Source organism: Lagopus muta, chromosome 2 (assembly GCF_023343835.1).
Source record: "Lagopus muta isolate bLagMut1 chromosome 2, bLagMut1 primary, whole genome shotgun sequence".
Lineage (NCBI taxonomy): Eukaryota > Metazoa > Chordata > Aves > Galliformes > Phasianidae > Lagopus > Lagopus muta.
Window position 1 is genome coordinate 75,587,272 of NC_064434.1, and position 27,712 is coordinate 75,614,983.

The following is a 27,712-nucleotide window of genomic DNA, read 5'->3' on the forward strand; positions in this document are numbered from 1 at the left end:
GTTTCTTTTTCCCCCCAGTCAGCAGTATTCTTTTTTCCCCTTCATCCAGAAACTGACAATAACACCAACATCTTCATAACTGTTGCCTCCAGGCTTAATCCAATGTATAAACTGAGGAAGTCACCTCTGGCTTCAGTCCTTTCTATCTGTATTTCTCACTCCTCCCTCACCACAGTGATCCAAAAGGGATCAGTTGGGTCATTCAAGCCAACACTCCTTTGATTCAATTATTTAAACATCAATGGAGAACTCCTGTGTTTCATTAACAGTGAGAAGAAATTTCATTGTTTATTCTCAAATAAACTTCAAAGTTTTATGAAGTTTTTGCTAAAGGGGAAGAAAAACACAGAGGTCATTTCTTGAGAAACATTTAACAAACTCAAGACGTTACATGCTCGGTACGCAATATTTAATCTCCAAATTATGTAAAAGTGACACTCTGTGAGACAGCAAAGATGCAAACACCTAACACAAAAGATAAGTCAGGAACTCCTTTTAAGAAAAGAAAAATAAAAAAGGAACAAATATAATAGCTATTTTTAAGCAAACTAAAGTCACAGAAGACCAAAAAACAGGTCAGCATTGACAGTATATGTAGGACTAGAAGAAAGCCTTCAAAGTCTGCAAGACCCTTGCTGTATACAATCAAACCAACGTAACCTTTTTATGTAGCTATGTGCTCTCTCCCTGCTTCCATGGCTTCTCAGTATATTACATCTATTTGTAAGAACTGATGCTGCCGAGCTTAACTTTTGCTTATTTAACACTGAAATAACTCTCTAGGTTATGCTAGGAGTCTGTTAGGTAAGGATACAAACAATCTTCTCTCCTGTGTTCTAATAAAGCTTACTTCAAAGATTGACAGCTATTTTTTATGTTTGTGCATCTCTATCAAAGCACAGCACTGCGAAATTTTTAGCACACTCTGAGGTTTCTAAAATTTGATTTTCAGAAGTCAGCAATTTCCACATAACTGTGTTGGAGGAAGGTGAATGAAAAGTTAAAACCATTCACTTTCCACTTGTCCTTTTCTCCCTTCCTTACACTATCCCTTCTACCCACATCTTTGTAACAGTATTTGGAAAGTCTCTCTTCTCTCATAACATGTTCTACAGCGCCAATGGGATCAGCCCTCTCAGCAAAGCAGCCCAGAGCTTTGCCAAATTATAAACAGTATTAAGTTGTGTCTTGAATAGGATTTCCTCAACTTTTCAGCTGCCATGAGCCTGGACTTTGCAAAACAAAGCTGTCTTCCCTCAATTTTTCACTTTTCCTTGTGGTCAATGCCAAGTATCACTGCTGCTTCTCAGAACTGGCTTCAAGGCCAGATGCAGCCTCCAACTTGCAACTCGCTCACTGCTGCCTGCACAGCTGCTAGTGATCCTGGGAGGGTAGCAACCACTGGGTGACACCTAACCTTTTCCACTGGTAACTGGGAAATGTGAGCTTACTTAATATAAAATATGAACTGAACACCTCTTTTTTTTCTCCCCAACAATATCACTTTGAGCAGTTCATGGAATTGTGAAGCTCAGAATCTTAGAAACATCTCTTCCAGTCATAGATTTGAGGGAAAAACAAATGAAATACACAGCCCTAATATATATTTCCTAGCATTCTTCCAGTGTCGCTATTGCAGTATGCTTACATCACTTTCTTGAAAAAGCATGTGATCCTTGGCCACTAGCTGGTAATCCCACAACATCCAAGCTATTCAGCATGTAGAACTGCTAAGTATACAGGCATCTGAGGGGGAAGGTGCACAGTAATAGACAAGTTACCAGACAAGTTCTGTTAGGATGACAGTAATCATGGGAACAACAGGCTACCTACTTACCTACTTTCTCTAGAAGCCCCATACCAAAAACCAATCCCTATGAAACACCTGTTTGAAATATTCCTTCCAGAGCAGTAAGCTGCTCAGAGAGATTTTTAAGGAAAAAAAAGTTGTTTTCCCCCTCTAACCTGCTGAAGAAGATTAAGCAGCATGAAAATCCTTCTCAGTTTAAGCACCACACCCAAGAATCTGCACCCATATACTCAATATAGATAGGCCAGTCAGCACTATACACAGAACTATTGTAAAGTACCCCTATCCTGACAAACGTGAACAGGATCAGTTACACATGCACAGAGGGGGCTTAAGATAGCAAAGGCAGCTGCATGTATTGTACATCTGGGTGCCACTTGATAAACATTCTTAGGAAACACCCTTCTTGCAATAGTTTCAAGTGCCTGAAAATACTAATTTTGAAGGAAAAAAGTCATTACCTGCTGGCTGATATTTTTCTGAAAACAAACTTGAAAGTTCAACAAATCAAACAAGTGAGTCCCACTGGCCAAGACCTGCCATCAAAGTGCTGGAAGGCAACACACCATTATTTTTTTTTTTTAAAGTACCTTTACTGGCAGTTAAAATATTTGGGTTAAAGAACTGAATAATATTTGTACAAGCACCTGACTACAATGTAATTATTGTTTTTGAGTCTCTGAGCAAAACCACCTTCTCACCTGGAACCTTCCTGTAGGCTACGAGCCCTTCAGCTCATTACACGCTGTCCAGTGATAACACCTTCCAGTGCAGGCCACGTACAGAGCACAGAGAATGAGCATTTATAATATTTGTCAGACTCCTTCCTCCCACCTCCCCCTCCCTGGAATTGCATTACAAAATACTGAAGTTGAAATGACTCATTGTTTGCTGGGGTGCTTGGTTCCTCATGCTGATTTCTCAGTTTGTTTTTTGCTAGGTCTGCAGGTACAAGCAGCATTTCCTAAGTCACTCATTTAGCTTTCCATAAATACATTTCAATATTAAAGTTTACTCAGGATGAAAAAAATTTAAGCGGACAAGAATAACACTAATATTACGTTTGCTACCTTAAGAGCTCTTCTGAAGCCAAGAGAAGCCCACAGTTGAGGAAGCATGGAATCTCATTTTCTAAAATGACCGAAAACAATACAGAGTCACCTTGAAATGTTTATAGGAAAAATCCCAAGCCAGAACTCTCTTCTCTGATGAGTTCGCTCTGGAAATTCCCATGCTCATGGGTTTGCAATCAATCTCACGGACACACCTGATAAATACCTACAGGACTTTACTGCTGGTCCTTCTGGTGAGAAGAATTTGCAGTTACTCTGTTTTCTTGGTGCATAGAACTCGCCTATACAGTACAGTAGCCAGAGCGCTAAAATCTGTTATGAACCAAGACATATCTGTATGTACCAAGACAAGGGAGTATTTCAAACCCTGACACCTTGCCAACACCAGCACCCTCCTCGCTGCCCAGCCTACAGTACCACAACTTCATCCAACAGCTGAAGTGCACAGGAAGATTTATTAGAAAAGCAGACTGAAATTACTGCTAGAAATGTACTGTGAGGGCTCCAATACTGACATTAAACTCACAATTGTTTAAAGCAGCTCTGATATACTAAAATATGCACTAAAGAGCACCCAAAGTCTGCAACAGTGACTGCCTTTCTTTATGACACAGCAATGCCAAGTGGTCCACCTTAAAACAGGATGCCTCCGGGTAGAGCAAAGGAGGCTTTCAAGCTGACTCCTCTAGAACAGAAATTAATTGCCTAGTTTAAAAAGATGTTATCTTATGCCTGTATTCAGAAAGGAGTCATGCACTTCCTTGAGCTCTCCCTATCGGAGGTGTGTGGGTGTGCACACTCTTTTTTTTTTTTTCCTCCTGCCACCACATTGCAGCATTAATTTTCAGCTCAGAGCAGCCACGGTGGTTTCTGAACTAGTAATACAAGTGACTGTCATGCGGGGCAAGAAGCAAGTCCGTGCTGCTTTGGTATCATATGATCGTAAACACTTCCATTTAACTCTTAAATGAAAAGCCACAAATGCATCAAAAAAGTGAGCTACCATCACTAATTACGATGCATATATCCCTTCCTTCTTGTCACATGTAGCTTCTTGGCATTCCAGAAACACTTTTAAACAAGGTGAGCAGTGTATGTGATCCTGAAGTTCCATTACATACCCCAAGGTAGCTTTGCAATTATTGGGCCACTCAATGGGGCTTCCCATTTCAAATCATATTGTCAAAAATCTACTTAGACCCTCAGCTTGCCAATCATCCCTCCTTTGAGAAAAAAAAAAACAAATAGAAAAATAACACCGAAGTGTGGATAACAAATTCATTGCCCCACATACATATTCATAATTAATTTCTTGCTCAATGTAGCCAAACTCGACTACATAACCTATCCCACGATTTCAGTATAAACAACATTCAGCATCATTCTTTGCCTACTTTCTCTTAACAAATAAAACATTAATTTCATTACGCCTAGCCCAAGTTTCTTCTGCTCATCTCAAAAAAATGCCATACAAGTAGGAAACTGGACTCATAATGCAAGTCTTCATTTGAATCAAGAAAAAAAGACTGATCTATCCCTAAGAGATATGAGATCATGTGAAAGAAGTCAATAAGGAAGAAGAAAAATGCTGAAAGCATAGATGGGTCCAGTGCTACATTGCTTCAGTGCACAGAACCCGTTGTTGTTTTCTACGTTCCACAGCAACAGAGTAAAGAATGGATATGAATAACAAATAGTGATTTTGGAAACATCTACAGACAGCCTCCTCTAAATATAGAAAGCAGCAAGAGAAAAAAAATACATATATTTGAAATTTGACTGAGCTGCTATGAAGGACTGCATCTTCATCAACCACAAGAAAACAGTGAGATTCTGTAATAACAGTCTGAAAGAACAGCAAGAAACCCGTGTGTCAAGGTGTAATTTGTTCTCTTGTGCTGTTAATATCTCCTCTTAACATATGAGGTTCCAGCTGCTCTTCTGTTTGAAATAATGCCTTGTTGCTGGATTGTTTACAACAAGGAGCAATCACCTACCCACACTGCTCTGAAGCCAGTCTGTGAAGCACTCACTCCTGGCAGGTCAATGAACTCATTTTACTGACCTCTCCGTCCAGCAGCACATGTTACCAGCATGCTGATGACCACTGCCCACAGGTGCACAGAGCACTTCAACAAAGGGAGAGCTCCAGCATGCCATTATCTACGGAGTGCCTGATCTGATGGAAACTGCTGTAGCTCCTATCCTGCTCCTGTCTCTGCCAAGCTGGTATCAGCTGAGAAGATGTAGTAAGAAGCTTCAATTCAGTTTTAAAGCAGCAAGAAGATAGGATTCTCCAGCACAGTGGGCACGCCTTAATTCTGGAAGACTTCAAAATCTTCATCTCTGAGGTATTACTCTAAATAAATAAGCTACCTGTAGAGCTAAAACAGTGACCAGCAAATGTGCTGAAGAAATGAACAAATGAGAATCATGCAGCAAAGACAGCATGTTGGGTGGTTGTTTGTTTTGTTTTTGCTGTGTTGTGTACAGGGGTACACTGAAGGGAGGTAATAAGAGACACATAATATGTTTTTTCTACTCTTTGTTTTGATAAGATGATTACTTCAAATCATTTGCTTGTATTATTTTGCCATTCCCATACCCATTAAGGAATGAAATCATAGTAATCAAATTTCCTAATTTGGTTGCACTTTGCAACGTAGGAAGTCCCTTAATCAGAACAATGAACATTGTCCTTTTAACTTTCCATTACCCACGGAACTGGCAAAAACACAACATACATGTTTAAACATTGCCAGCTCTGAGGGCAGCAAGGCTGACTGCTTGCTTAGAGGAAAGCATGACAATAAAAAACCACAAAAGCACGCTTTTCCTGACAACTGATCTAGAAACCCAAACCAATTCTTGTTCTGTTTTACTGTCTGGACTACAGTTTGAATGACAGCAGGTAAAAAGGCTTTGGTCTGTAAGCCTCTGAGCATCAGAGGTAGGTTTAAGTGCAGAAGTCTCATAGATGTATTTGCCTTAATGAAAGCATCATTTTACCAGGTATCTCTTATTCGAACTTAACAGTGAAAGAACCAGTACGTACTATGACTATATTGCAGATGTGTTAGCATGAAATGCATCAGAGCCCTCTGTCCTGGCAGTGCCATCATTACACAACCACAGTTGCCAGAGAAGCTGCGTTAACACTACATACCTGCAGCCTCTGGGCATGTCTTTGCTTTAGCCTTGTTTGTTAAAAGTCTGGTGTTTCTGAAACCTCAACAATAATTTTAATAAACACAACAAGAAAACTTCACATCCTTTGAGCAACCTCCAAAGCCTAGGTGACATTTGGAAGAAGCACAGCCACAGCACTAGGTGTCCTGGCTGTACCTAGGCAGGCAGCCCGTTCCAGGTGCCCCAGCTTGCATCAGCCAGGCAGCCAGCTACAGAAGTAATGAGGACACCTGTTACCTATGAAACAAGAAGATACGGCAAGTGTAACCGTGCATTGCCCTTACAGGAGTTGTAAAAGTCAGTGATAACTTGCTCTGTTGCAGGACTGTTTTTATGGCCCACATCTGCAAAAAACCGAGCATGGTGGTATGAAGCCATGTGAGAGCTCCCAGACTTTCAGTTCCAATACAATAGAGTTTTCTAAGCCACCTAATATCAGCTCCAACCTACTGAGTTCGCCAATGAAGTAGCTGTACTAGCACACTTTCATATGAACATGACAGAAATACTTGGCCTCACCCACAGGTGTTTTAGCAACTACACAGCTGAGCAGAGTCCAACAGGAAGACAGGACCCAGAAGTATGGACTGTAGGAAGCTGCCATTAGCCAAGGGCAGACGGAGGTACAGCCTGTTTTCATTGGCTGTACTGCTATGAGACACACAAGAGTCATCTTCATACTCTTGCTCAACAAAACCATCAGGGGTATTCCTGCACAACACACAGTGAGATGACACACAAGTCAGCACTGCTGGATGAGAACAGCCCTATCTTCCCTCTCATTCTGGGAAACCCCTCTCTTTGCTTACCTCCTTCTGGGCTCCCCTGAGCCAAGTCAAGTCAGTTTTGCTTACTAAAACAGCAGAAAGTAAAACCAACAAAAAAAAAAAAAAAAACACAGTTTCCTGCCATTTTGACGATTTAATTTAACTCCAAACATGGGAGGAGGCCCTGACAGCATGAGGCCCTCAAGAGGAAACGGAAGAAAGGAGGGAAAAAACCCTCCTTCCTTCAGCAGCAGCCACAAGTAGTTAGCGAGGGCCGAAACAGCCACCAAGATCACACCACAGTTTTTCCCCATTCCTGATCTTTGCTCAGCTGACTGGAAGAAAGCAGCACATCCATTAAGCCTGGCCACCTCCCCCTCCCCGGCGGAACACAGCACCGCGTGCTTCTCACCTGGCACCGCCTGCCCCAAGAGCAAGGCTGCAGAGAAAAAACCAGTCCCGTGCTCTGTGCCCCGCAGCACATTTTGGTTTGTGTAAACACAGGGAATGAGAAAAGTCATTCATTTGCAAAACCAGTTGTATTTCTTGACTTCCAAATCCGTCTCCAAGTTGCCAAGTTTTGGTTTTTTTTTTTTATTTCTCTGCTTTGCAACTGCCGCAGCCTTGACAACCCCAGCTTTATGCACGGCTTTCCTTAGACTGTACAACGTCTCAGTATTCACAGTGTTAGGAGAAAGGCGCTCTTTTCCCAAACGCATTTATCAAATATGGATTTCGTGCGTGCACCCAGCGGCAGCGGGCAGATAACAGAACCGAGGTGCAGCCCACACGTGCCACGGGCATTTTGTGCAGCCGTACCTCTAACTTTGGGAAAAAAGGCACGCAGCTCCAGCTCACGCCATGGTACTCCACAGAATCGCTACGAGAGAAATATTAAGGGAAAAAGAAAAAGCTCTCCTCTCGGATCTCCATTTGTTTTGATGCAGGCACTGAGGAGCGCCCTGTCTGCAGGCTGCACTCACTTTGCAACCCTTCTACGAACAAGGCCTCCACAAAGCGACCCAGGGGGAAATCCCAAGGCAGACAGAGGGGTTCCGCGCCTTCTCCCTCCGCTCACCGCCTCGGGGCCGCGGCGCGATGCTGAGGGCGGGCGTGCTTCCCTTCCCCGGCGCCTCGCAGACAAAGAGCAGAGCGCGGCGGCGGGAAGGGGAGCGCCGACCCCGGGGCACGTTCCCGCTCCCGGCCGCGGGCGGCCGAAGAGACGCCTTCCCCGCGCCTCGCGGGGACAAAGGAGGGCTGAGAGCCTCGGGGCCCGGCCGCCGCTCTTCGCCCCCAGCCCACGGCGGCCCCGCGCCGGGCGGAGAGAGGGGAAGGGGCGCGGGCGGCCTCAAGGTGACACCCGGCGACGCCGGCCTGCCTCCCGCGCTCCTCTCACCTGGCACCTGCAGACGATGTCGGCGTCCTGCGCCAGCAGATCCACCACCTTGCCCTTGCCCTCGTCGCCCCACTGGGCGCCCAGCACGACGGTCACCTTGTTGCCGGGGAGGCGGGCCGCGCACCCGCCATTGGGGATGGCGGGCGCCGGGGCGCCGTGCTCCGCCATGGCTCGCGCTGCCCGCTCCGGCGCCGCTCCAGGCACATGCGGCAGCGCGCGGCGGCCCCGCTGCCCCCGCCTCCTCCCGGCCGGGCGGGGATGCCGCATCCAGGTGGTGGTGCCGCCCACCGGCACCGCCCGCCCTGCCGAGCCGCCCCCGGCAGCGACCCGCCCCGCTGCCGCTACCGGCGCTCTGGGCGCCTTCTTCGCCCTTGCGCCGATCTCCCGCGCCCCGCGGCGCGGACTACGCTACCCATCGCGCCCCGCGGTCCCCGCCCGGCGGCCTGCCGCGCGGAGCTGGGCGCGGTGCACGCTGGGGCGCGTGGTTCCCGCGAACGGCACCTGTAACTGAAAACAGTTGGTCAGCGGCCGCCCCAGGCGCCACCGCGGCGGCGCGAGTCCGCGGCCGTTAGTGACAGGGTGGGGAGCGATGGTGCCGCTGCGGGCGTTGTTCCTGCTGCTCCTGCTGCGGCCGGAGACAGACTGCGCCCTGTGGAGGTGGAAAGAGGGGGCAGGGGCGCCAAGTGGGGCTGTGGGGCGGGAGGAGACCCTGAGCGCGGCTCGGGGTTACACGGGATCTGGTGCCTAGGGTCCTCTTTCTGACTCCCCAGCACGCAGCAGCCCGTGGCTGAGGTGCTACAAGTGTGCTTGCGCGTCGCCAGATCCACAGAAATGAGCGTTTCTAGAACACGGGGTGAACGTGAGAAGCCATTTTCTCCAGAGGGGTCAGAACATGGCCCTAAGCTTACTCATGAGGAAGAACAATAATGGAAAAAAACCATCTCAGAGAAATGCCTTCCTCGTGCATACTTGAGGCTTTAGAAGTGGAACTAGTGTCTCAGGGGCTTTCATTCTTTCCTACTTCACAGAATCAACACGCCTAGGGGAAAGAATTTTTTTGAAAGCAGCTATTAAAAAGGCATAAGTCTAAATGATGTAATTACTGCTCAGACGGCTACTCAGAAACATGAGTCACTGAGCAGGCGCTGGCAGTCTGCAGCTATCGGGCAGGTCATGGAGTTACGTTGGGTTTTAGTTGCGTCTGTGTTCCTGCAGGTTCACTCCCTTCAACAACTGCAGGAGCAGTTCACCAGAGAGAAGGTTAAGCAGTTAAGGGTAGAAAGGTTTATAATAAAATCATATGTAGGACAAGGAGAAACAGCCACAAGCTGAAGTGTAGGAAGTTCCACACCAATGTGTGTAAGAACTTCTTCACAGTAAAGGTGACAAAACAGTAGAACAGGCTGCCCAGAGGTTTTGTGGAGTCTCCTCTGGAGATATTAAAGATTCATCTACCTGTGCAGTCTGCTGTAGGGAACCTGCTTTGGCAGGGGGTTGGACTAGAGGTCCCTTCCAGCCATACAATTCTGTGGTTCAGTGGTTCTGTGATTCTGTGATAGTTGGCTGAGTTCTGTGGAAAGATGTTGAGCAATTGCAGGTGATATGAGACAATTGTATGTATGCACTTCAAAGAGTAAATGAGCCCCTAACTCTTGATACTGTGCACTGTATTAATATTTTTGGCTGCTAAAAACCATAGCAATGGTGTTCCACTGGACAGAGCCTTGGGGAAGTCAGTAAGAAGCACGAGGAGCTGCTGAAATCTGTCTCACCCATTTTGCTGATACAATGGAAAACTTGGTTCTAGTGCAGTCACTTTGAAATAAACTGTACATTGTCTCATGACTCCCCAAAACACGGTCCTGATTTAGAATATGATTTTCCAGTTTAGCTGAAAGATACTAATGCTAAACCATTGCCAGCACAAATATTCTCTTAAAACTCAAAATATATTTGAGTCTTCATGGATAGTGTTCTGATAACATGGTATTAGTGCATTGCTACTTTCCAAAGAGGTACTAGATGCACATTGTCATTCTGCTGCTATTTTTATTCATTACAGGAGAGTTTTGAAATTGTATTTTGGTGTGATTTCTTGGTAGGGATAGAACTGCGGAAGAAAACTATGAACTCTTTACCTCCAGGAAAGATGTAAGTGTTTAATGAAGATTGAGGTAATCAGTACTGATTGGTATGGTGAGGTTTAGAATTTTTAGTTAATATATATCTGTCATCCCTCCCCCCACTCTTCCCTTTTCTTTGCAAACTAAAGGGAGTTTCACTCTAATACCACAAGAGATGCTAAATTATCTACACAATTCACTGTGTTTGTAGAGTAGTTATAAAAAACACTAACTCCTGACCAAAGCAGAAAAACAACAGGCATCTAATGGCCCTTGTCAAAAATAGGCATTTAGTTGTAGTATAAGGAGGAGTTCAGAATAATACTGTACAGAAGTACCCAATTGCACTAATTTTGTTTAATATGATCAAGAGAACCAGCAAGAGCTTGCAATGTTACAGTAGTTCTTTTTCTTCTAATACAGAGGGGATCTATTAACTTTTTTTCTAGTTCAGCAAGCCAAATCTGCTTTGTGTGAGCATTTTGAGGTGATGCAAAGTTTACCTCCAAAGAGGGAATGAAGAAATGGTGACTGCTTTTTCTGGAACTAACAAGCATGGTATTGACTTAGTAAAACTGACTGCACCCAGGGTAGAAACGTACACTGATAAAGTTTAGGTTTTATTGTCTTCTGAATTGCTCAATGTGTCTGCTTGGAGAAAGTTAGGATAGATTTCACTGTAACTCAGGTACATTCAGGCTTTTGACTTTAGTCATTTTCTGCCTCTTGATAAACTTCAAGAGGCTCCAACAGGAACTTTTAATAAATAAACACAAACTGGGAGCAATGTGAGATAATTGTTGTATTTCATTCAGCTGAGTTGAAGGTATAGATGGAAATGTTACAAATGTTTTGAGTTATTCTAATGAATTCTAATCTCAACTATTCTGATTTTTTTTAAAGGGTTATAGAACAATTTGCCTACATTGTTTAGAGCAGAATTTAGCTAAGAACTTCAGTAGTTCAAACAATCAAGGGTGAACATGAATGTAAAAATCCAAGAATGCCTGATGGATTATTAGGTGTTGCTCAGCATGGCTTATGGCTCACAGGGTGTTATTTCTTTGACCTTACTCATACTTATTAAACATGTTGAAAGACAACTGAAGGGTATGAATATTTCTTCTGATACTGTTTTTCCTCCTGTAAGTTTGATTTATTTTTTTGAAAGAATACAGATAGAAGAAATCAATAGACCACAGCAATGCAAATGTCAGAACACATGGCCCATGCTACAAGTTTTTTGTTAAAACTAGTTGTTTCTGCTCAGATATTTTGCACAGAGTAAAATACCTACACTGGAATAGTGGTTGTGGAAAAGTGATCTGTGGGTATCCTACAGAACTATGTGAAATGAGAAAATGTTGAAATTCATCACATTAAGTCATTGAAATATTTAATGAAAAACTAGTTAATTTTACTTCCTGTTCATATATGGCATCTTTATCTAAAGATATATTGTGGCTCACAAAAAAAAAAAAAAATATATATATATATATATATGGGTTGATAGTGCCATAGTCCAGAAAAGCCTTAAGAATTACTGTACCAGACAATGTTGACATCTTTAGCACTTCAGACTCTCCAGGACGCTGTTACTTCATCTTCCAATTACTTTATAGAGACAAGAACCAGGAAGGAAACATGTCATTTTATTTGAACATTGTGTTTGATGTAATGGATCCCTTCTTGTTTATTCCTGTTTTTAAATTAGTTATTCAGGTTAAACTTTTCCATAAGTATTTTCGGTAAAATTCATTAGTCTTTTTTGTCATGATAAAAACGAGATTAAGCACATTATAAAGTGATAGTTGTACACGTCATAATCAATAGATTATCGCACAGCAATTGTTTCAACTCTGGTTAGATGGATCTAGAATATGAAGGAACTTTATTCACTGAGAGGGATTTTCATGATACATGTGCTATTGAAGATAAAAGGTAAAGACTTCACAAATGAGAAACATCATCACAACAGCCGTACTTTGAGTTCAATGAGAGAATAGTTAAGATAATAGAGTATGCTTTTTAAATTTTCAAACCACCTACTGTAAAGAGGTGTCTCTTTGTATGCAAGTGCAAGTAAGGTAGCAACAAGCAAGACTAAAGATTCTCATGAAAATAAAATACTTTGGGATTTGTTCTTTGAAAAGTTGCAAAGCTACATCCTTTGCTTGGAAATGAGATTTGTAAATTATGAATTGCAGAGACAGCTATTTAATGTAATAATAGTAAGAAGAATGAGGAAAGAAATTTTAAGTGAGTTCCTCAGATCTACGTATTCCATTTTCCCTGAAAGCATGGCAAGTGAATTGTTGTCTTTACAGATGAGAAGTGAGTTTTCGTATGGATGACATTTTAATTTCAATATTTACCATAACAACTTAAATAGGAAAGTGGGAAAGTAGACATATTAAATAGAAATCAGCTTCTACTACCATGTTCCCCCAGAATTTCACTGTTCTCAATCTCTGTCTTGGCCTTTCACAGCATCAGACATTAGAAGCTTAATAGAATGCATCATGCAATAGATAGTTTGGGTCATTAACTTTCTGCAGTACATCTGTACGTTTCTTAGGAACCCAAATGTTGTGCAGTATTTGACTGAGAGTGATATTAAATTGACAGAAAGCTTTTTCTTCTTCAAAGGTCTGGTTTTTTGTTAAAATTTTTCCCTTAAAATGGTCATTGCAAAAGTATCACCTTGAGGGGGTAGCACAGTAGCTCCAAATTTACATCAGCTTTATCTGTTTGAAAACAGCAGCCTTTACCATCTCCTGGAAGTGCCTTAAGAAATGTGGGTGAGATCTACTACACCAACTATGATTGTATTTGGTTGTTAAATATAGGTTAGAATATGCATTTTTGTCTGTTTTATTTGCTGATCTTTAACCCGAGTTATCTGCTAAGTCCTTCGTTTCTTCTGCTGTTAATCCTACCTGATGTTTCTGGACAAGATGGATGAGAACAGACTGGTTAATGAGGTGAAGTGTGACCTTAAAGACAGGCAGTCAGGATGTGCAAGCATCTAGAAGGGGCCATGCCATTCCGCATGCTTAGATAGTTTAAGGACTGGGAAGTGTGCCCTGCCAGCTGGCTGTCCTTTGGGGGCTTGTTTATACAGCTCTTGAAAGAGACTGGTCATGTAATTCTTAATTTCCTCCGAGTGTCACTGATTCTGTGCATTAGCAAGGTTAGCTCGCATACAGGTAAGGTAGAACTTGAGCTAAAAGCTTAATGCATATTTTATATGTTTTTAGGCTCACATTTCTCTCACTTTTTTTAATAAATAATTTATAATTTATAAATAATGCCCTAAACTATCTATTTTTTTAGTCTTAGAAACATTGATTGCCTGTAACCTGAATACTGAACTGCTAGATTGTATAGTCTGTTAAGAGACAGTTCTTGCACAGACTTCTGAAGAGAACCCTGAAATACTGACTTTTCATGATTTAATCTAAGTAGATTTTCAGACAAATATCTGTTGTTAACTACTCTGTTATGTACAGTCTTTATTTTTTAAAATAACTGCAGTTCACCCAAAACAACACTGAAGCATCTGTTTTCTGGAACTTACTACATAAAACCAAAAGTAAAGACTGAGGTAAACTGCCAAAATAAGTTGTATAAAAATTGATTGCGGTCTCATTGCGTGCACAGTGATGGTTTGAATGCAGGTGTCTCTCACAGCACCCACAGTCTGTTATGGAATGGAGTTCCTGAGCTGGATAAGCTGTTTACAGAATAACTCTGTCTTTAGGGTAAAGGTGCTGAAGGGGAGCTTCCAAGTAAGAATGGTGTTCATTATTACATTAACTAATGTAATAATGGTTCATTTGGTTGCAGGCTTTATCAGTGAGTTCTGAGATTTATGGTAGCCCCTATTATTTTATTAAAATATTAAACATGTTACACTCATCCCTTTGATGTCCATTTCCTCTTGTTACAGAGATCTGTGTGCTTACTGCATTTTCTCTGGTAAGGCAGCTGCTTATCATATAATCACAAAAAATCCCTCAACTATCTCAAAATAGCTTTTGTGATGACCATTGATTGTTTTTGTACGCATTCTGCAGTATGACTGCAGCTAAAAATGGGGCAATTTTATGGATTTTAACCCTAAATGAGAGACCATCGTACATGTGTTATTCAATTTCTTATTGCGTCAAAAGTCTTCATTAATACAGGGAACTGGAATAATGGTGTTTCCTGCCTGTTAAATGGGATTGGCACAGATTATGTGGATATTGTCACAGATTTCCTTCATGTTTACCAACAAAAACCCCCCTTGAGAATTGACTAATTAGGATTTTTTTGTTCAGTATTTTGTTAAGAACATAAGTGGTGGTTCTGAAGATGCTCGTGTTGAATCCTGATTATGGTTACCTATCAGAAGAAACTGCAGAATCTTTTAAATGGATTCAGGAAATTTGTAGTATTTTGTTGCATCCATGTTCATGAATCCCAGCCTACATATGTGATCAGTGACAAAAGTTTTGGGACATTGAGTTCCTAAATAGTCTGACTGAATTCATTTGGGTTATTCATAAATAAAAGCCTTTTTCTGTAATTTCTGTAAGTATTAGAGTATTATATAGGCACATTTATTGCTATAAGTAAAACATAAGCCCACAGCACTAGGAAGGCAGTGTATCAAAGCAGAACATCTCTCTCTCTTTTAGACCTTTGAGGATGAAGAGCATTGTTTGCGTGATTCTGATCCTTCTAATTGTTTCACGTGCTATTCAACAGTAGCTTCAGAAATGGAAAGGTAGGTTTTTCTCTACATGAATATTTTTGGAAATATATAATTATAGTCTTTACTAAAAATGATACATTTTTAAAATGATCTGTTTGGAGAAATGAAAAACATCTCAGCTTGGAATTTGAATTTTGGATAATGTTATATATTAGTGAATATATTGAATTAAAATTCATGGAAGGGGAAAAGGGAAAGTTTTGTACTTGGTAGAGGCCTAAAAATGAAGGATACAGACAAATGGATTATATGCAACATTGTGGTATCATGCAGCCAGTCTTTGCCTGAGCTCAGTCTGTTTCAAGACAATTGCAGAAGTGTATAATCAATGGATATTAAGGTGTTACAATCACACAAGAGAGTTAGGCGAAGTAGATCATGATAACAAAAGAGAATAAATGGAAGGCTCACCTGTATGCTAGGCTCATCTACAAAAAACACCAGAAGAGGGGATCTCCAGATGAAATCCTTCCCCACTGGTAGCCAGCTCTTAAATAGGTCTAGGAGGGGTGCAGCCAGGCTCCACCCCTTCCAGCAGCACAGGTGAATTGCCTTCAGCTGTGCTCCTCTGGCTGACTCATGGCTCGCCTCAGGTGATCAATCAGAGGTTCAGACTGTGACTCAGCAGTTCCCATACACAGAAGGCAGCTAACTAGCAATAGATTACAAAAAAAACTGGGGGATTAATTACCGAAAGATGCAGGCTTTGAAGGACATATGCCTAAGAGGTCTTGAAGTTACCATAAAAGCTCCCCTTTAGTGTAGAAAGTGGAGGTATTTTGCTTGTGGGGTCCAGAAATACGTATTTTGGAAGAAGCTAATTGTAGAAATAAATAGAATCTTGGGTGCTATTGTGGGATTCCAGAGAACGTTCCAGAGAAAGGAAGAAGGTGAGACAGTCTCTATGCGTATTTCTCATGCAGTTAAAGTAATGATTTTTGAATTTTAAAATGCAAACATGTCAGTCTGCCCCTTCTCATGTTTGTGAGGAACACTGTGCCAGAGTGAAGCTGCTGCTAAAAGCGTGTATTCAACCAGGAATTTAAAATATTAAACAGAAGTTGCTATTTGTGTGGAGGGAGAGTGCACTGCTGTTTGAGTGTGCCAGCAGATCAATTAAAAAAAACAAGTAATGAAGCATGAGAGCACATGTTTTAATGCAGTAAGTCCAAACAGGAATGTTGGTGGTTGTCAGGGTAGGAAAGCCTGCCAGAGATAGATTGCCTTATATTCCAAAGCCTTAAGAAAAAGAAAAGTCTGATTATCATCAAACTCTTGCAAAAGTTCCATAGAGATCCTGCATAAAACCAGTAGTTTTTAGGCAATAATAATAACTCATATTTTGCTCCTTTCATCCATGGAGTTCGCTGATATTCGGCTTACTTTATTTATATAGGAGGAAGAAGTCTATAATGCTAGTCAGGAATATTGTAATGGCATATATTTGTTTATTAGATAAGTATACAAAGTCCTCTTTCTGTAAACATAGCAGTAGGTTTCTTTTCGGTATTTGAACCCCTCTGGTAACTCCTGCATAATATAAAGCATCGTATGGTTGCACTCAAAGCTGTTTTATCTGTTTATTTAAATAGAAAGCCACTAAGTTCCGTACTTGGATTATTTCCATCAATTCCAGAGCAAACTTCCCTGCATGCTTTCTCTTTTGATCCATGTTAATGTTGCTTGAGAATGTCTTTGCATTTCCCAGACATTACTGCAAAAGAGAGCACCCTGTTGCTTTTTCTGCTTTCTTTTGCTGAAGGGAATGCACTCGGTATATTTACAAAACAAACACTAAACATGATTGACCTGAAGTCAAAGAGCCATGGCAGCAATGTCTCTTGTCCTGAAAGAACTGTACATCACACTTCTGCTCTTACACATCAGTCACACTAGTTGAAGTTACGTGTGTCTGCACCTGAAAATTGCAAATTTAGTTTTGAACTCGCATTAAAATTTTTTTCATTGAATTTGAATATAATTGCTAATTTCTTAATATTTTATTTAAATGCTGTTGAAAACACATTTCTGTGTTACATTTTTCTGCTTAAATTGTTGAAAGAATGATTGACCACCTTTTGTGAAAGCAGTTGATGTTTTTGCAGTGACTTTGTGGGAGTTAGCATTTCATCCAGGATGTTTAGTGAAGTTTGATGTAATGCAATCCTAATGTATGGCTGACACCAGATATCTAACAGTTTCCCCACCTCTCCCACTCAAGTTGCAGCCCATGAATTTTCCCTGTTCCAGCTGCAGCACAAGTGCAGGATGCATAGAGGTCCTGTTTCCAACATGACCAGTGCTCTGTTCCCTGTCATGTCACTGCAAAGAGGGACAGGAAAGGGAAATTGTTCTCCCAATCCACTGCACAATGCTCAGTCTCCATAGCTCTGATACAGCAGGCATCCTTCCTTCCAATCTGATCTTTTTAATCTGGTAACTTTAAATTAGATGAACTATAGCAGAAGACACGCTTTCTTTAAGCAGTGCATATTTTTGGTAAGAGGGAAACCACGTTATAAAAAAGCCTGTGAATGATGCTCAGAGTATATTTTTAAATGAGAACCACCAGCAAATATAGATGTCTGTCTTTAAATGTTTATGCAACGGAACAGCCAATGCCATAATGCTGAACACATTGTATTGTAACATTGTAGACAATGTACACACCTGAAACAAGCAGATTGATTTAAATTATATAATGTATGTACAACTTGTATGCATATATATATATTATATAGTTTTATTCAGTAGAAAGTTGCTTAATAATACTGTATTTTTTATTGTTTTTGTAGTGCAGATCAACTCTTCTTAAATGAGCACCAGGTGAATTTAATTTTGAATGCATTCTTTGACCTCATATTTGTATCTAGATCTTTAACTGTTTTCATTTTTTATGAAATACAATTTTGACACAAACTCATGCTTACTACTGGCAGACTGGCCAACCTACTGTACTCTTTGAACTTGTGTGTTTACTTGAGATTTTTAAAATGTGTCCCTTTCAGTGAATATGATGAAACATGCCATTGGTATGGTAATTTAATGTCTGGTTTATAAAATGCCTTATTTCATAGCATCTGCAAATTTAATATAAGGAGATTACAAGATAAATTATTTCCTACCTCTCCCCCTTTTTGTTTGAGATTGGGATCATTTAAGGAAATACGGAAACTTTTCTTATAAACATGTCCATGCTAACAAAGTGAATTGAGATAACTGTTCTATAAATGGTTTGCAGCCTGCTAGAAATGGTGGAAGCTCACAAGTGTGGAAGCAAGCTTAAATTCTGTTCAAGTTCTATTCACCCACCTCTGAGAAAGCTGCTGTAGCATTCCTCAGTTTGCGCTGTTCTAAGGACAGATTGTACAACTTGGCATTTTGATCTGAGTAGATGAACAGCAAACTGCAGCGCATGAACTGTGTGCTGCAAACTTACAGCATATCTGCTGTTTCATAGCTGCCTCCGTGCACATCCTTACACTGCTCTACTTTGTGGTAAATGGGGGGAGAACGCCTCACAGAATGATCCTTGTCTTTGCATGTACCTGGGAATTCCAGGTACTTGCCTTCTGCCTGACTGAAAGAGCAGTGCATCACCTCCGTGTCGGTCATGGAAGCGTCATTTTAGTAGCAGTTTTGCAATGTTTCTTTGACAAGAAGGAAATTCTGTTTTGTTTTAATAGTGAGTAACCTCTCTTCCATTGCTGCAGCAGAACGGGCTGTATATAACTGTGCCACCCATGAGAAAGGCTTCTGAGGGAAACATGAAGGCCTCAGGGGAGAAAAATATCCTCTGCATGAATTTTGCTCTTCCCCCTTTATTTCTGAGAAAATGGGTGCTGTTTCCCTCAGTAGCTGTTGCCCATTGACATCAATAAGAAACAAGATGTACAAGATTAGTCTGCAGGATCAGCGTTGCTTAAGTTGATGTTGTTGCTGTGTTGTTTTATGTGCTGTCAGAAGAAGAAATGTTGTCACATTGAGAGATTTTTAATATATATTTCAAAACATATTAACTCTTGTCTCTCTTATACTTACGAGTTAATTTTGTGGATATATGATCCCGAAAGTGCAGATGCCTCTGAATTGAATCACACTGCAGTTTTTCCATCAGAAGTAAGTTGAAATTATGCCACTTCAGAAAAAAGTGAAAATGTATGTCTTGTGAAAATTTACCAGCTGAAAGTGGAAATGTCTTGCTGAAATACTGTATCTGCATACATCTTTACTTCCTTTTACTGTTAGGAAAAGTACATCTGCAAGATTTTCTCTTCAGTTAATACTGCAGCAGTGACACGGGTGTGGAATGAGGTGAAACCTATTGTCTGTTTCATAGATAGAAGAGTTAGCAGGTTTTAGTGATACAGTCACATTTAAGTCTTATTGAAAATGGTACTGAAGTTGTTGTAAGTGGTAATATCATGTAACATTTAAGTCTCTTCTTCAGATTCCCTGTATCCCAAACTGTTGGAAAATAAGTTAAAAGCATTATGGAAGTCATGAAATGTGATAAATGGTGTTGTCAACTCACTGATTTAATTCACACCTAAAATGTAACAAGATATTGTATGGGCTGATCTGTATAGATAGATCTCTAGACTGGATTAGGTATTTACTAACGAGGTTATCCAACATGGATTAGTTATAGAGATGAATATTTACAGTAATTTTTGTTAGGACTGGCTTTCTGATCAAAACAAATGGCAGAAAGTATTCAGTTTTGGTGTGGTATCTGACACAGATTAAGCATGCATGGCACCACAAGTTGTTTATTTATTTTAAGTTGTCATCATTAGATCTTGATTTTTTCACATTTGTTTCATATTTGTTTCATATTTGACATTACTCTCTCGCAGAATAAAAGAGAAGAAAAAAATAGCAATACTAATTGCATTCTGAAGGCATCTTTGTTATTAGATAACTAGATGTTAAGAAAGTGTTTTTTGTTCTCTGATGTGACAAAAAAAACCACAAATAACAGAATTATATTCTGAGTGTAATATATGCTAAAATGGATTGACTAAATATGGTTTTAGTATTATGCCATTGTTTGAAAATATATTTTATAATAGAAGAGCTGATTCCAAAGTAAGGATTTCTAAAAAGAAAAGATTGTTGTAAACAACCTTATCCTAATTGGACAAAAACAGATGATTAATAAAAATGTTTGTTCTACTTACACAGAGTTCTCAGATAGTCAGCAAGATGTTACAGATCTGGGGACAGAAACCTGTTGTTCAGACCTATTTCAAGCAAAAAACATACCACTGTCAGAGGCTTCCAAAATCCGGGTATGGTAATTTATTTATGGTGCTTTTTGTTTTTTAATTGAATGTTCTATAAAATTGTTACATTTATGGCTCTGTAGACAGTTGTTAATGAGTAAGTGTAGAGAGGGCGATGAATAAAATAATTTGGTCCTTTTTCTTCTGATTTTTTTTTTACCTACATTGTAGAAAGTGTTCTTGGAAGTATATCAGTGTGTCCATTATTTCAGCCATAAGTAGTCAACAGACATGTCATCAAAAATGAAGTATGAGGGACACAGTGCCCAAAGAACTTCAGAATTTCTTTGTAACAGTTTTGCTACACTGAAAAAGAAGGATAATTGAAGGAAAAAAGCAAATGCATGCAAGCTAGAAATTATCAGTCCTGAACTAGTGGTATCAGTCTTGTGAATTTGAGTACTTTAGGGAATAGCTTGTTCTCTGCAAGATGTAATTCTTGTTTTCATGGTTACTTCTGTGGATTGATAACAAGTTTTAAATAACTTCCGAATTTGGAGAAACTTTTAGGTACCTGGCTTTAAAAACCCAGGGAGTCCAATAACGGCTTTCAGAGCAACGAGATGTGACTCCTCAAAATACAAAATATGCCTGTGGCCATGTCTGGACCTCTTCTTTGTGCAGTGGGATAACTTTGTGCTTCAGTAATAATTTTGCTCTTTTTGCTTTTCTTTGAAGACAGCTTGTCATGTTAAGCAGGTTTATCTGCCCTTTGTTTCATTCACCATAGTACTTAAATTTACATAAGCATGCAGTTCAGTGCCAAAAAACTCTCTGCATATAATTGTTCTACTTTGTATGTACAGAAGCCCAAGGAGTAGAAAGCATGACTAGACTCCACAATCACCTAAAGTTTTTACTGTAACAAATGGTCGCTGAGTCTTAATTATCAAGCTGTAGATACCAGCTTGAAGCTCAATGTCCCCCCATTCAGTCACGCCATTCGTGGAACTTTAGAAGCTATATGAGCTATTGTGTCAAGCATTTCTTTTTCATTTGGAAAAAAAAAATACTGGCCAGCTGTTATTCACCCTCCTCTAGGCTTCTAAGTTTGGGATTTGCACATTTTTACCTCACGTGACACAAAAAGAAGGTAGCTCAGGTAGAATGTCATTCAGGGTCAACTAAACTGCTTCCAGTATCTCTGCTGGCTTGTTGTCCTAATTTTGCTCTCATAGAGTTATTTTTCTTGATAGTAGCTGGTGGGGTGATGTGTTTTGGATTTAGGATGCAAGCAGTCTTGATAGCGCCAATGTTTTAGTTGTTACTGAGCAGTGCTTGTGCTGAGTCAAGGACTTTTCAGCTCCTCATAATTTTCATACTTCTCATACTGCTCTGCCAGCAAGGATGCTGGGGGGCACAAGAAGTTGGGAAAGGTCAGAACCAGGACTGCTGACCCAAACTGGCCAAAGAGACTTTCCATACCATATAGCACCATGCTGAATCATGAAAGTGAGGAGAGTTCACTGGGAGGGGCGGCTGCTCAAGGACTGGCTGGGCATCAGTTGGCTGGTGGTGAGCAATTGCACTTTGCATCACTTGTTTTTTTATTCTTTATTTATTCTTTTCTTCTTGTTGTTTTTTCCCCTCTTCCTTATCAAATTGTCCTTATCTCAACCCATGAGCTGACAAGTTGAACACCTCTCACATGAGCAGGAGTTTCTGCTGCGGGACAGAGTGAGCAAATGGTTGAGCTGTGCTTAGCTGCCTACCAGGTTAAACCACAGCACTTCTTCAGGTTTGAGTCCTGGTATTTGTGCAAAACATCTTTGACATCTTTTATCTTTCTTTCACCTGTTTGCTTAAGATTTTGTCATTTTCTGTGAGTCTTCCAGCAAAAACCAATACTTAAATATACTCTTCATGATCGGTAGTAGGGCAGTAGTTCTAAATATTTGTGATAAAATAATACCCAAAGTATTGATACTCCTTTTAAAGCTTGTTTACTTTTAAAGCTTGTTTACTTTACAGTGTGTTTGCATGTGCTGTATAGGAAATAGGATAGCAAGAAAGTGCCTGGAGGTGAGGGAAATCTGAAGGGGACACAGGTGCTTCTTTATACTACAGCATCCACCAGCAGGTGACATTTGTTGGAGTTTGTTACAAAGGCTATATAGGATTCCAAAGGATTATTATGTATCTTTCACTACACGGGCAACTATGTCAGTTTAGTTGGAAATAAAGAAATGACGGTAAGACTTCGAGTATGGACACTGACAAAAAGGCAATTAATGTATCTGATAATTTACATTTGAAAAGTTTCCTGAGGCAATGCCATCTGCTTCTATTCCTATCTTTTCTGTGCTGGAGCCCCTGATGAAAGACGTCTGCACAGGTTGGGTTTTTTTTTTCCAGTAGTTTAGAAGAATAAATCTAATATGAGGCCTCTCCTACTGTCAGTTGCTCTACTTTTAGCACCATTTACTGCATTTTAGGACAAATACTTTTTTCTTTCCACAAGCATGTACTATTCACCATACATGCTGTGAAAAAAAAAAAATCAGCAGTGAGAAAAAAAGTCACAGTTTATTTGATTGTGAGTTCATAAGAAAATAGATCAAGCCAGTAAATGACAGTCATATGAAAGTATAAGGACTAATATTTCGCAAAGGTATTTGTCACCTGTTTTATTATCTGTAAAATTTTAACCTACATAGACCTCCAGTGAAGCTAATCCAAATATATCAGCTAAATTTTTGCACAAGATAATGAAAATTACTCTGGGTTTACATTTTACAAAGGATTCTCAACTGCAGACATTTCCTGCGACTGTATTTGCCATCTGTCTTTTATTTACTCCTGTTTTACTCTCTGAACACATTATAACACCCTCGCTACTATTTTGTGACTGTACTTTCTATTTATTGAGGAATTGACTCTCAGCATATAACTAATACTGGGTATGATACTGCAAGAAGCAAGTATGGTTTTAACAGGGGTGATTTAAATACTTGTTAGGTAGGTTTGGTTTGCTCTCAGGCATCTTCATCAGTTGTATCTAACTGTGTAATCGCTAGATGGCAACATAGCAACACTCCGTGTCAAAAGCTGCTGTAATCAGAGATGGGCTTTTTTCTGCAACATTTTTCACAGCAGAACTAAACTAATCCTCCCCTGCCCCACCTCGTGAAGTGGGAACACAACATTCTGGCCATTTCAGTAGACTGTTTCGTATTTATATGAGTTCTGGTATTCTTTTTTGTCTTTTTGACTATTCCCTTTTTAAAGAACTGAAGTGCAGAATAATCAAGGAAGAGAAAATAAAATTGCTTTGTAATTTATTTTAACAGTGAGTCTATTGATTCACCGAAATCTTCTCATACACACTTGGATATTTTGCAGCAACTATTTTTATTGAAGCCAGCGGCATTCATATCAACAAGAACAGAATTTGGATCATTTTGTTCTTTTCCAATATTTAATTTACTGCCATGAGTCTGAAAGTTGATGCATCTGTTAGCAGAAAAACACGTCTGAGGTGTAACAACAAGTGTCCCGTAATCCAGCATCATTGTTGAGACCACAGGGCCAGCAGACTAATTCAAATTCTAGTCAGACTGGTCAAGATGGTTACCACTGTCTGAAATTTCAGACTAAGAGAGAAGAAGAAGCAAAACCAATCTCAACTGATCTGCCAGCTTCTTTTACTTTTGGGGCCTTGGACAGACTCACAGTTTCATTAAATTTTTGCTAAAAATTTGCTGTCTCCTCTGAAGGTCAGCAGCATCTTAGGAAATCCAGACAGTCTGCAAGTATAGGAAAAGTGTCCTCTAACACATTTTCTTCAGAAGCCAAAGTTACAAAGCTTATATTCCTCCTAGATCTCCTTTATACTGAACTGATTTTTGTTTCTGTTCTAAGTTTGTATCAGCCCTGCTGTATCCTGATGTATTGAAATAGAACTACTTGGGCCTTAATTTTGAAGAAGTAACCTTCTTCAGGGGTGTTGACTCTTGCATCCATCAGATCTGTTATTACGCTGTGTACTGCAGAAACTGGACATATTGTTATAGACTATTTCTGTTATGCATGGTTTTCTCTTATTGCTTATCAACACAATCCTTGCTGGATCATCAGTGGCTCCAGTCATCAACTGCAGTGTGGTTTCACATTAGCTCCTGTTAGTCTGTTTTCTTCTGTGTATTGCAGGTGGCTCAATGGGGGCTACGGGAAAGGTGGGGAAGAAGTTCTCTCAGTAGCAGGGAAAGCTGTATTACTCACTGAAGCTATAATAATGTTACAACCATTCATTTTTAACTTCAGATACTCAATTCTTAGTGAGGTATATGTATGAAAGCATATACAGACAGTTCCCAGAGATCACTGAGGTAGAGAATATGCCTGCTTAGAAATTACAGGCAGATTTTAAATCTTTTTCTCCCAGTTTTGATTTCATTATCTACCTTCTGGAAATTAGAAAAGGCTTAAGAAATAATTCTGTACCACTGTTGGTGCAGTTCTTCTAAGAATATGACATTACTTATATACCTCAATTTCCATCAGTCAGTCCAACAGTAAGATTTCATCTTTCAAATTTACCTTTTTGTTTCTTTCATTTTCAGATTATGGGTAGCTGATATACCTGAAATACCTGATGACATCATCATAAAAATAACTGGAGTATTTCAGGAGTGCTTTGTTCAAAGAACTTCTTTTGTAGTCCCAAGGCCCAAACAGTCATTTCCTAGCAAGGAAAATGACATCTCACTCTGTTCCCTTCAGAGTAGTGAACTCCCTATTAAATGGTCTGCATGTTTTCCAACAGCAGCAGTTTTGTTATCAAATTTTGGAACTTTTTATACAAACGATGCATTCAGGATACACATAGAAATTAAAATTCTCTCAGATATTTTGACCAAAGGCCTAAATAGCAATATAACTGTTGTGGCTCTGTCAGATAATGGAATCTCATTTTTAATAAACAGCACTTGTTATAAAACAGAAGCCAGACATGTTTTTAAAGTTGGAGCAGAACACAAGCTTCCTGAGAGTGAAATACTTCGAATGCATTCAAGATATTGGAGTTCATCTGTTTATCCAGTGCAGGTGAGTTATTCGCAGTTCTCATTTGACATTTAAGATATGGATGATCTTCATTAAATGTCTGGATACATCTATTTTAGATCTCTTTTAAATCGTTCTTAGGCTAGGGTGAGAATTAGAAATCACCAGACAGCAACAAATTTATTTAAAGACATTCTGAAATAGGGTCCACACTCTGTGGCTCTGTGTGACCTTATGCAGCCATTTGACATTGTTTCTAGACTCATGGCTTAAATTTGTAAATTGACTTCAGTGCAGCTTTGGCAGTTACATTAGTTGAAAATGTTTCCCAGAACATCTTGATTTCTTAGCGTACGTCCCCGATATGAACCTTATGAGAAGATAGTGTTTACATAATCATTGTGTTTGTTTTTTCTTAACAGAGTGGAAAACAATTAAGTACTTGGGCAGCAGGGATGTCTACTGAGCTGTATGTTGGATACAATGAAGCATTTAATAAAATAGCAGATACTGCAAGCTTAGTGAAGATCGTCAGTTTTCCAAACACTGCTTCTTTAACTGTTAGCTGTGACTCAGTCCCATGCGAAGTGACAATGTTACTTATTTGCAACGCCTGCAGCTCCTCCAGACTATTTTTTCTGGCATTTTATAATGAAGGCAGACAACTTTGGGGCTTAGGAGATTTTTGCTTACCTGTTCCTCACAGTTCTGCTATGAGGATGATATACATAAATTCAGCATTATCTTCTGGACTGCTGTGGGAGGATGTGTTTGCTACACCTATAAAAACAGCACGGATAATGGATATCTTCCTGTGTCTGGATCAACACTACCAGAAATGTCTGATGGGAGCACTATCCACCAGATTATTCTCGGTTAAGTATATTTTATTTTAAGTAGTTATTAACTTTCTTTTTTAGTAAGTGGTAAATAAATGTAAAGAGACCATTGAAGCTATCTTGTAAATAACAATACAAGAGTATCTATTCAATTAATTGGTCTGTTAAGACTGAAACATTAATTTTTGATGGAAAGATGCAACAAGGAAGTATTTAGCAAACTGTTACTTGGATACAATTAACTTGCACTCCTATCAGCATGATTCTAACCTGCACCCCTGTACTCAGTGTGTTTCTAACAAGAAAACTGAGGCTTTCATCCTTAGTATTTGTTACAGGAAGATAATTTTATTTGGTTTTACCAATTGCATTTGACTAACAATGTGAGAACTAATATTTCCCAAGAGAAAAATAGGCATGGCAATAATATGTTTTTCAGTACATCAAAGAATTTCTGATGTTTTAAGGCATTCATTTTCAGATTGTAATCACAGCATCATTGAGAAGGAAATGCTTAAGCAGTAGAAACAGACATGTGGCCTGGGAAGAATAGAAGGATGCTGTCCAGATGTGCAAAGGTGGGATCAGGAAAGCCAAGGCACAGCTGGAACTGAGCTTGGCAAGGAATGTAAAAAATTACAAGAAGGAATTCTATAGAAGCATTGGTTAGAAGAGACGGGCAAAGGAGAGTGTATCCCCATTAGTTAACGAGAAGAGGGGTAACAACCGACATGGAGAAAGCTGAGATACTCAATGAGTTTTTTGCCTCAGTCTTCACTGGCAGTCAGGCTTCCCACGTCTCTCGCATCTCTGAACTGCTAGACAGGAGCTGGGGGAGTAAAATCCCTCCAACTGAAGGTACCATACAAAGTCATACTGATGGTTCCATGAGAGGAGGTCAAGTGTTTTTACTGAAGCAGCTTTCATAGTGATCACTTCTAAAGAGAGCCTGCATTCGTAAGCATGCTTATGCTGACTTTGGTGGCTGCAAGGCTGCTTCTCCCACATTTCCTCACCCCTCTCTCACAGCTGCTGTGGCACAGTATCTTTTGTTTTCTTAGATCTGCCCTCCCAGAATCGCCACCAGCAGTGCACAGTGGCTCACCTCTGGCCATCGGTGGGTCCTTTTAGGCACCACTGGAACTGTCTTTTATCAAACGTGGGGCTGCTTCTGGGTTCTTCTCACATAGGCTATCCTTGCAGCCTCCTGCTATCAAAACCCCGCCACGTATGCCTGTTACATCCATACATCTCAAAAGTGTCTCTCTCCTGCTTAAGTAACCTGCTAGTTTGGATGTGTATACCATAATCACAGTGTGTTGTGAAGTAACTGCTGTTTCTCAAGAATTTAAGTCCTTCCCTCACCCTGTACAAGCTCACTGTCTCCCAACTGGCTACCTCAGAAATAAAGCCGTAACTGAGGCTCAACCACTAGTATGAAAACACCAACCTATGCACTAT

General features: G+C 40.2%; 2 protein-coding genes across 7 annotated transcripts in view; one reads left to right on the forward strand and one right to left on the reverse strand.

Moving 5' to 3' along the window:
- The window catches only part of ADSS2 (adenylosuccinate synthase 2), a 32,146-nt gene extending 23,592 nt beyond the window's left edge, over positions 1 to 8,554 (reverse strand). Inside the window, exon 1 of the mRNA XM_048937755.1 lies at positions 8,236 to 8,554. Coding sequence (XP_048793712.1) covers positions 8,236 to 8,502 — 267 coding nt within the window. The 5' untranslated portion in view covers positions 8,503 to 8,554. The remainder of the gene's footprint in view (positions 1 to 8,235) is intronic.
- Positions 8,555 to 8,648: 94 nt separating this feature from the next.
- Positions 8,649 to 27,712, forward strand: part of CATSPERE (catsper channel auxiliary subunit epsilon) — a 28,056-nt gene continuing 8,992 nt past the window's right edge. For 2 of the 6 annotated variants that reach the window (XM_048937747.1, XM_048937746.1), the window contains exons 1-8: positions 8,649 to 8,892; positions 10,338 to 10,386; positions 15,044 to 15,132; positions 17,916 to 17,946; positions 19,165 to 19,239; positions 20,308 to 20,414; positions 24,971 to 25,454; positions 25,835 to 26,287. In XM_048937747.1, coding sequence (XP_048793704.1) covers positions 8,825 to 8,892; positions 10,338 to 10,386; positions 15,044 to 15,132; positions 17,916 to 17,946; positions 19,165 to 19,239; positions 20,308 to 20,414; positions 24,971 to 25,454; positions 25,835 to 26,287 — 1,356 coding nt within the window. In that variant the 5' untranslated portion in view covers positions 8,649 to 8,824. Of the gene's footprint in view, positions 8,893 to 10,337; positions 10,387 to 15,043; positions 15,133 to 15,771; positions 16,011 to 17,915; positions 17,947 to 19,164; positions 19,240 to 20,307; positions 20,415 to 24,970; positions 25,455 to 25,834; positions 26,288 to 27,712 lie in introns of those variants that run through there. The other 4 variants (XM_048937752.1, XM_048937749.1, XM_048937750.1 and 1 more) reach the window with 4 other exon arrangements.